The following is a 9613-nucleotide window of genomic DNA, read 5'->3' on the forward strand; positions in this document are numbered from 1 at the left end:
ATCAAAATTTAACGTATAGTTTTTGCTAAAACATAAAAACTTTCAAAAACATAACTGTCTTATTAAATAAAATTATATAAAAAATATATTCTAAAAATAAGCTTTTATAAAAAATATACCTACTAAAAACTAAAATAGTTATTTTTGTTACAAGTACCTAAAATACAGTTTTCGCGGACAAATTGTTGATGTTTCCGGACGAGACGAAGCCGAGTCTGGAAAAGCAGATGAATCCGCAAAAACGTTCTAGGTACGTGATACAAACGACATTTTTTTGTTGAAGCTCCCAAAAAACGAATTCACACCTCTTAATAATTAAAAACAAAATTCTCCACCATTGTAACCAAATTGACTTTTTTGTCCAAAAAGATTGTTTTTAGGGAGTGGGTAACTAAAATAACCATTTTACATACTTACTATTTTATTGAGTTCGAAAGAGACTCATTTTAGGGACTCAACTGAATCCCTAAAAGAGCTATTTTTGAGAACGTATACAAAAAATATGTTTTTCTCTCAAAGAACATTTTTGCTTACAGCTTACCAGTAAGTTTTTAGAATTTGTAAAAAGTTTGAGAGCGGTTACAACACCACAAGTATTGCACACTTACTTTGACCGCCCTCAAAACTTTTATAAATTTTAAAAACTGTAAGCAAAAATTTATTTCTCTAACAAAAAATTAATGTTTTACTTTTTAGTAAATTTTTTTAAATGAAAGCTTATTTTTGAAAATTATTTTTTAAATATTTTTATTTTTCCCTTTTTAGTTTTTTTTTTATTTATTATTTTATCAAATACTTTAAATGTGAAACTCAAAGAAAAGTTTTATTTATTAAGTAGAACTGAATCTGTCTTAAATAGTAATGTTTAAATTTCAGCCCGTAATATCTTCCTTCCAGTCGGAGATGGGGTTGGTGTTGGCCTTAAAAATTATAGAAACCTGTAGGGTTTTTTCTGCTCTATCAAATGGAGTTAGTTCCATCTTCGTATAACAATTAGGAGCCGAAATATTGTTTATGACAATTGTTAATTGTTTGGACGACGAGAACTGTCTCAAATTTGACTCGTAAGATTTTGTGCAGACAGACAGACAACAAAGAAAGTTAAATAAGAGCTTATGAAAAACGAAATTTGTAACTCTAAAGCACTCTAAATTTATGACAATTTTTGCTTAGATATTTTTTTTTAATTTAAGACTCCTTTTTAACATTTGCTCAAAATTAGAACAAGTAGTATGTACCGTTTTAGTCTAAATTCGTTTGATAAATTACGGACTAAACCATTTTAAAAGTAAACTACACCCGAAGTAACCTCAACATTTATTTACCCAAAAAACTTCAACTTTCGTAGAACGACCCCCAATATGTACTCACAAGGTAATATTCTCAATGTGCCTCTCGACATCCGTTGGTTTTAACCCCATGACCATCACAAGTTGCTTCTGATCATCCAAAACGTAAACCTGCAAACGTTGTTTTAACAATCCCTTCCTTCTGTCATCCTAACTTACAAAAACATTCGCAATTGACGATTTCCCATCATCAGCTCCTCGCCGATCCGTCGCTTTTACATCAAATCCATACACTTTCCCGGCATCTCTCGCAAAGTTAGCAATTGCTCGAACCTGGCCTGTAATCGGATCGATGGTAAACCTCCTGGCGGCTTCATCAGCGCGCCCTAGAATCTGGTAGCGGACTTCTCCATTCAAACCCAAATCCGGGTCTTTCGCCTGAAAGAAAATTTCAGTGGACGATCCAGACCCAAAGCTTGCTCACCTGGAGTCGTAAGATGTGGTGGCCATAACTGGCAGTTGTGGGGATTGCTGCAATTATAGGACGACCGGTGATTGTGAATTTTGGGATATTATCATTAACATCGGTTATTCTGATAATGACTTTGACTTCGTTTAAGCCTAAATTGCCAAGTCTCTCGTTTGTGACTGGATAGACCATCACTGTCATGTCTCGCCCCACTTTGTATTGCTCCAATCGAATTATTAGTTCGTAAAGAGCTTTTTTCTCGCGATCTGGACTTTCAATGATATACAAAGTACCGTTCCGAGGGTCAATTCGGAAAGTTTTTCTAACGTCACTATTTTTCTCAGCGACTATACTATATTTCAGTTTGTGTGTCCTATAAGATTCTGTTACATTCAAAGTCAAGACTTTAAGAGGCACTGGGACATTTTCCTCGACTTCTACTTCGTAATACCGATGAGCAAACACCGGATGTTCCATTGATTGCAAATCCTCGGGGACATCAATCACTGTTACTACAAGAAGCGCAGTAGAACTCAAACTCGGTGACCCCAAATCAGACGCCACTATAGTAATGTTGTGCATATTTTGATTCTCAAAGTCCAATTTCCCAATTGTTGTTACTATCCCTTCTTTCGAGTCAATGGTAAATAAATTTTGTCGATTCTTTTTAAGCGGAATATCAAAAAGAAGCAATCCGTTTCCGTTACCGGTAAAATCGGAATCGTTTGCAAAAATCCGGGTAACCGGAGTCCCAATCGGACTATTCTCCGCCACAGTCGCGTAATAAACCGGAATATTTTCCTGGTAATTGTGGTTACTATAAGTGTTGGATTCTGGATTTGGTAGCAAATCATCATAACCGTAAAAACTAGGAGGGTTATCATTGACATCCAAAACATTCACTTCTACATTAACAAAACTACTCAAACTCTCCCCTTTAGTCGGATTATCTTTCGCCACAACAACAAAATTGTACTTGTCTTTAGTTTCCCGGTCAAGGACCCCATCAATGGTCAAAACGCCCCCTTGTGGAGTAATTGCAAAAGGTAGTTTGGGGTCCTTTTCCTGGATTTTGTACGTTATGTTGGCATTTGGGCCAAAATCTCCATCAATGGCCTCCACTCTCCCGATTATATTCCGGGAGTAGGAGGCCTCCTCGGCATCGAAGTTGTACCAGGATTTAGAGAAAACAGGAGGGTGGTCATTGACATCTTCGATAGTAAGTCGGACTGAAATGTGGTCTTTGAGACCTCCTTTATCACTCGCGGAGATGTTGAGCCGGAATTCGGATTCGGGTGGGAGGGTCCTTGAAACAGAGATCTCACCGTTGGTTGAGTGTACCATGAAATACTGGGTCAAATGGAATGGCTCAGCTGAGTACTCATTGGGAATGTACGTCTCAGAAACCATCTCATACTTGACAACAGCGTTATCACCAAAATCTCTGTCTTCAGCGACGAGTTTGATAACCGGAGTACCAACACTGATATCCTCTTTCAAAATTATTAGTGGTGACATTTTACCTTTGGCTTTTTTGGCTCTTATATAGGCCGGTGTGAGGACATAAGTGCCCTTAGTAGAATTTTCGGGTTCAAAATGACCGATTCGATTACCCAGCTTATCGTATTCCTCAATTTCGGCATCGATTTCGTCATAGACGATGAATTGAACAAAAGTTGGGGAATTATCATTTTCGTCTTCGACCATAATTATGAGAATAGCCTCGTCATAGAGCCCTCCTTGGTCTTTTGCAACTAACCTCAAATTAAAAACGCTTGTTTCTTCACGGTCTAGAGGACTATCAGAGCTTGTGAAAAAAATTTTGCCGGTATTTCGGTCAAGTCTAAATTTTTCACTCCCATTTCCAAATATTGTCACACTAAACTGACCATTGTCACCGGTATCTTTATCACTAACATGAATGAGGTAGTTTAAGTCAACTTCAGTACCGGAAATGCAATTTTCGGTCACTTTTCCCTCGTATTTCGAGTGTTCGAAAGTCGGTTTGTTGTCATTTTCGTCGTCAACGTGGATTGTCACTTGATAGATACCTGTACCAGTAATTGCACCTTTACTATACTCGGCGAGGACTGTCAATCGGTAAACATCGCGCGTTTCACGGTCTAGAGGCTTCACTGTGTATAAACTACCATCGGAAGTTATTGAAATGTGGTCAGTTACGTCTTTTTGATTGGCTATTGAGAAGACCAAGCCACTTGAGTTCGCATTTTTGAAACCCAAACGCCCGATTAGGAGATTACCGGCATTCTCCTTCACATGGAATTCAATCGGGGCAGTACCGGCCCTAAAATAACAAAAATAGTGTTTTGTCAACTTAACACACCAAAAACTTACTTCATAAGAATTGTTTTTTCGTCTTTGGGATCAACAACATGAATTGTTACATTTGTAACCAAAGTCATTTCTTTTTCGTTAGTTACAACAGCCTCAAATTCGTAATTTTGTCGATTGTAGTTTTCCAAATTGTCAACAACTGTGATAGTACCTGACCGTTCTTCGACAGCAAATGGTACTAAAACCAAACTAGAGTAGTACCTACTTTATTTTAGTAAAACTTGAGCTTTACCTCCTTCATGATAGCTGTGTAACAAATCATAAATTAATGTTCTACGATCAGGGACGTCAGCGACCCGAATTTGGCCCACACTAGTACCAACACCCACGTTGCCCCCGACCCAAAATTCATAAGGGGCCCCAACAAAATCGGGTAAACCTTTAACAGTGCCTGAAATTGAAATATCAAATGACAAAAAGAAGAAAAACTGTTTTTTACATGCAATTTTTTTGTTAATGCCAAAATAGCAAAAAATGTTTTTGGTCTGTCGTTTTATTTTCATCTATTACTAAAACGCTCAAACGCTCTCAACCCGTGTAAAAAATAATTAACTAGCAATATACAGGGTGTTTCACATAATTTTACGAGGCCTGCGCTTGTAAGATGCAATCAACAATACGTATTCCCATACGAACTCGATTACAAATTTTGAAAAATTGGATAATCTTCTCTAGTTTGTTCACCCTTTCAAAAATTACAACATTTTTAGTTAGTTAGTGATTAAGATAGATAAACTACAATCATATTCATGCCGTTTCTTGATAGAACAAATGATAATTGTTTCTGAAAAACTGCAGTTTATGACTATTAATGAAACAGTGATTAGTTGGACAACTACTGTTGGGTTAAATTAAATAATGAAATGTGTATTTTTTGTATCTAGTGTTTTGTGAATTTTGTATATTTAGGTGCGGACATTAGGCGCAAGCCTCATAAAGTTGTGTGAAACACCCTGTATAATAACTAGAAATCAGGTAGTATGAGGTATAGAAGGAGGCGAAATAAATTTAAATAATGAAATAAATATAAATTTTGACAAAACCCTATAGTGTGAGTTTTTATTAATTATATAAAATATTTGCAAATCAGATAGTATGAGGTTAGAAGGGGCCGAGCGGCAAAGCCGCGATCCCCCTTTATAAATTTTGACAAAATCCGAAGTTCTACACGAGAGGCGAGCGGCTGTTCCAACGACTATTTTTACAAAACATTTGCGAATCCGACAGGATTTGCTTGATTTAGCTAGTACCTTTGCTAGTTTGTGGTTGTACTTCGATTGTGACCACAGCCAAAGACGACCGTCTTTCACTTGGATTTAAAGGCTGGTCTGAGGCTTCAACGAACAAGAGATGTCGTCCCGGAGGTACTACCTTTTGATTAACACTGATTTTGCCCGACTTTGGATCAACTTTGAACGGTACTGAGTTATTTGGAGCTTTTTGGATCGAATAAGTGACCATTCCATTCCGACCCAAATCTGGATCAATCGCATGGATTTGTCCAACAACATCTCCAATTTTCAGATCACTATTTGTGATAAAATTGTAGAGATTATTAGGGATGAAAGTTGGGTTATTGTCATTTGCGTCCAAGAGAGTAACTTCAATGTTGACAGCAGAAGCCCCAAGTTTACTATTAACAACACTGGGAACTTTTTCTTTGGCATATACTTGCATTCGCAGAGTTGATCGTTTCTCGCGGTCCAAGACACTCTGGTCTCTCACCTAAATCAAAATTTTTACATTTTTGACAAATTCGAAAAGAGGTGCGTTACCGTAAGCCATCCGGTTCTCGAGTCGAGAGTAAAAGCCCCAGTGTTGTCCTCCAACTGGTAGGAGAACTCAGCATTATCGCCTTGGTCCTGATCAACTGCAATAATCTGCAAGACACTGAAACCATTCGGTAAATTCTCGACAATGCTAATATTATAAAAGTCCACTTCAAATTCGGGTAAATTATCATTCAAGTCCATTATCTCGACTTCAACTCTTGCCACACCAGTTTTGGCCGGATTATCAACTTGCGATGCTTGAATTTGCAAAACAAAAGTGTTTCCAGGAAGAGATCTCTCCGAATCGATGTCAATCTCGCGTTCGATGAAGAGCGAACCGTTGACATGATCCAAGGAAAAAATGTGACGCTCATTTCCTATTTATTATTACTTTTCACTAAAATTCTTGAAGAAGGGATTTATAACTTGCCTGCGATGATGTCGTACCGGATGGGCGCATCAATGGCGATGTCCTGGTCGAAGGCGTGGATGGGGGGGTCAAAGGTGAGAAGCTTGTGAATCCGCTCGCCCTGGGAAATAAAGAGGACATTGTTGCGGTTTAGATTCGCCGATAAAAAGGTTAAGTGCGATTTCAAGTTTTTTGAAACAGTTGCGCATAGCGTTCACCCATATGGGACGATTTATGGTACTTGTAGATTAGCTGTTAATAAGCAATCAACGCTCCACTTTTCTCCACATTGGAATTGTTTCAAGTGACCTCTGTTATATGTTAAAAATGATCCGTAATTACAGCACTTAAGAGGAAAAGCTTCCGGTAGGTACTACAATTGCCCTTTTTATAAAAATCGTAATTAGAGTGGTGTTGGGTTGGAGGTCGATCAGCTCAAGCGAGTTTGAGCAATTTTCATTCCATCACAAGTGCGAAATAATTAAGAGGGAAATTGATAGTATGTACTACACGGAACTTAAGCCGCCAAGAATTCCAGATCTAACACCTAGCGAGGTTTGTTAAATCAGTTCTAAACGCCTCTCTCTTAAAATGCATTTCACCTTCGTTCCTAAAAAGCCCGAAATTATGAAAATTATTCTAAACAAACATCGGATTTGTTTGCGAATGAAAGCAACACGAGGTGGTGAAAGTGTGCATTTATTAATCAATTTAAATGCCATTATGGAGTCACATAAAGAGACCGGAAAGTCATTCTGTGCATTTAATTTATTCCTGTCAAATGGATCCACCGAAAAAATGTGATTCGCGTTGATAATTTTTTGATTACTGGTTTTAGAAGCGTGTGAACTGAAAATCGAGACTAGTGGTTTATGGTCGAATAGATTAAATCCATTTCCAGTTTTCTTAAGCGGAAATAAATAAGATTAGCGGATTATAAAGTGCGAATGTAATCAACAGAATAAATTAGCAATCTCTAATGGAAATTGTAAATAGATATTAATCGGTGTTTAAAACGCACACAAAAATTTAATGATGTATCAATATCATATATCGAAGTCGTAAATAATAATCATTGATAATTAAGTACTGATTTTGAACCTCCCAACCCATTTTAAATCGCTGGAATGTACAGTTATGCTGTTTGTTTATAAATATTTTTAGAAAGTTGACCAAATTTTTGATAATCATGTTAGTTATGATTTTTTTACAAGTATAAAAGTGTTCTACTATCGCTGAATAATATTAAGAGGCGGCATGCGTAAAATTAAATCTCACTTTTAATAAAAGTTGTCGTTTCCGTTGTTTTATTGTTTATTTGCTCAAAATTGCAACTTTGTTGAAGGTTTTGTATTTTTCAAAACCCATACTTATAACTGCAACTTATTCAAATATAATGGGTTGAGAACAAATGTAATTAAATTTGATTTACGAATATTAAACTGTTAGAAAATAACCGTACGCATCTTGATAAGAAGTTAAAAAAATATGGGAACTTGGTAACTTCACACATAATTAAGACTCTTGAAATTTACAATTTCGTAATAATAGAGGCACTATTAATATTAATTTGTATAAGACGGTAGTTGGAATTGTGTTACAAGTAGAAAATTAATTACAGTTACATAAATAATCAAGTAAACAAAATCATGACTTACTGTGATTGGATAAAATTCGTTGATTCGTGTCCTGTAGACTCCTTTTGTGAACTTTGGGCTGAGATCATCATTGTCGTTGACGGTGATTCGGATCGTTGTGTTGGTACTCCTGGGAGGAATCCCCCGGTCCTGGAACAGCAAAATCAGGAAGCTTTCTCTTGTAGTGTTACTTAAGACTACCATAAACGGTTGTATTAATTTTGCCACATGTAATTATTTAATAGCCCTCATTAGATTTTTCTGTTTTATTTTACTTTCGATGACCCGTTGCATCACTTTGTTTGCTTTTGTGCAATTAAAAAATTCATTTTTTACTTGATGATACTTTCTACCAGTTTGAGAATCGTTCCGGAAGAAAAATTCGTCTGTGAGAACCCTTTTTGCATAAAAGTGCAATCAAGCGAATAATTTGTGCTTGGTGTCAAATTGTGTTAATAAGATTGGTCCTGCGGGTCAAGTTAGCCGCAGTACTACCACCATAATTGGGTAACTCCATAAATCATGCATGATCAATCATGGGCACGATCTTACATACCGATGCTGCAATCGTTAGAAGAAATTCGCGATCGCCTGTATCGTAGTCGAGTGGTCTCTTGAGAATGAGGAAGGCTTGTTGGCTGCTGTCCAGGGCGAATTTACCACGTTCGTTTCCGGAAATGATGACGTATTGGACGTCCGAGTTGGGCGTGTTGGGCTTGTCGCGGTCCGAGGCGCGGATTCCACGGAAGATTGTAAGACCTGAAACAATTTCCACCCGTTAATGTTACAACGTATTTTTTCTGGACGTGCTTGACGTCAAAGAACACCCATTTGTAATACTAAACACGCAAAAATAATGTAGAAACCCAATTTTTGCAAACTTTCTATTAGAACACAGACAAAACAGCAGCGACCAGGATGCTAAAAAACTTCAGTTCGAATTAGAATCATGTCTGCAATTTCTCAAAAAAAATTTAATTTCTAACATAATTTTAGTTTTGAAAAATTAAGTATGCTTTGAAACTCCACAAAACTTATTTTCTTGTAAAGTGCTTTTTGTGTGGCAAGTAGTAAAAAAAAAAATAAAAAAAGTTGTTTAGAATCAACTTCCAAGTCCATATACCAAATTTCAAAATCATATGCCAACTATGATTTTTTTATGTTAAATAATTCACAAAACAAAGAGTTTTATTTTTAACAGTTCTTTTATTTCGAATTAGACATATTTAGATTATTAGTACTAAATAAAATTTTGACGTTTCTGTTAATTTTTATTATTGTTTTTTAGTATGTAATTATCTTGGAAAAAAATAAAAAATCGTGGTTTGCCGATGATTTTGAAATTTGGTATAGGGGCCCAAATGATGATTCTAAACCACTTTTTATCGTAAAATGGTTTTAGGATATAGGATATACAGACAGTATGTCCCCGAATTGAGTTTACAAGAGGAAAAAAAATATCTTTGATTTTACGCCAAAACAACAAAGGAAAAACATTTTTTGCTCTATATAAAACCAGCAAATCTGTAAGTAAAACATCATTATTCTAATTCAGTAGAAAGAAAAGTTAATTTTTCTCTTGATTTTTAGAATATAGAATATAGAATATAGAATATAGAATATAGAATATAGAATATAGAATATAGAATATAGAATATAGAATATAGAATATAGAATATAGA

General features: G+C 36.0%; 1 protein-coding gene across 4 annotated transcripts in view; it reads right to left on the minus strand.

The window, feature by feature from the left end:
* Positions 1–9613, minus strand: part of LOC123009833 (cadherin-89D) — a 34429-nt gene that overhangs the window by 1915 nt on the left and 22901 nt on the right. For all 4 annotated transcript variants that reach the window (XM_044406355.1, XM_044406354.1, XM_044406357.1 and 1 more), the window contains exons 6-15: positions 8488–8690; positions 7953–8081; positions 6316–6415; positions 5889–6262; positions 5364–5838; positions 4346–4504; positions 4114–4291; positions 1774–4063; positions 1509–1727; positions 1372–1460 (exon numbers count right to left, since the gene is read on the minus strand). In XM_044406355.1, the coding sequence (XP_044262290.1) occupies positions 1372–1460; positions 1509–1727; positions 1774–4063; positions 4114–4291; positions 4346–4504; positions 5364–5838; positions 5889–6262; positions 6316–6415; positions 7953–8081; positions 8488–8690 (4216 nt within the window). The remainder of the gene's footprint in view (positions 1–1371; positions 1461–1508; positions 1728–1773; positions 4064–4113; positions 4292–4345; positions 4505–5363; positions 5839–5888; positions 6263–6315; positions 6416–7952; positions 8082–8487; positions 8691–9613) is intronic.

This window comes from Tribolium madens, unplaced genomic scaffold, assembly GCF_015345945.1.
Source record: "Tribolium madens isolate multiple individuals breed KSU strain unplaced genomic scaffold, Tmad_KSU_1.1 Scaffold_7;HRSCAF=85;Tcas5.2_LG10, whole genome shotgun sequence".
Lineage (NCBI taxonomy): Eukaryota > Metazoa > Arthropoda > Insecta > Coleoptera > Tenebrionidae > Tribolium > Tribolium madens.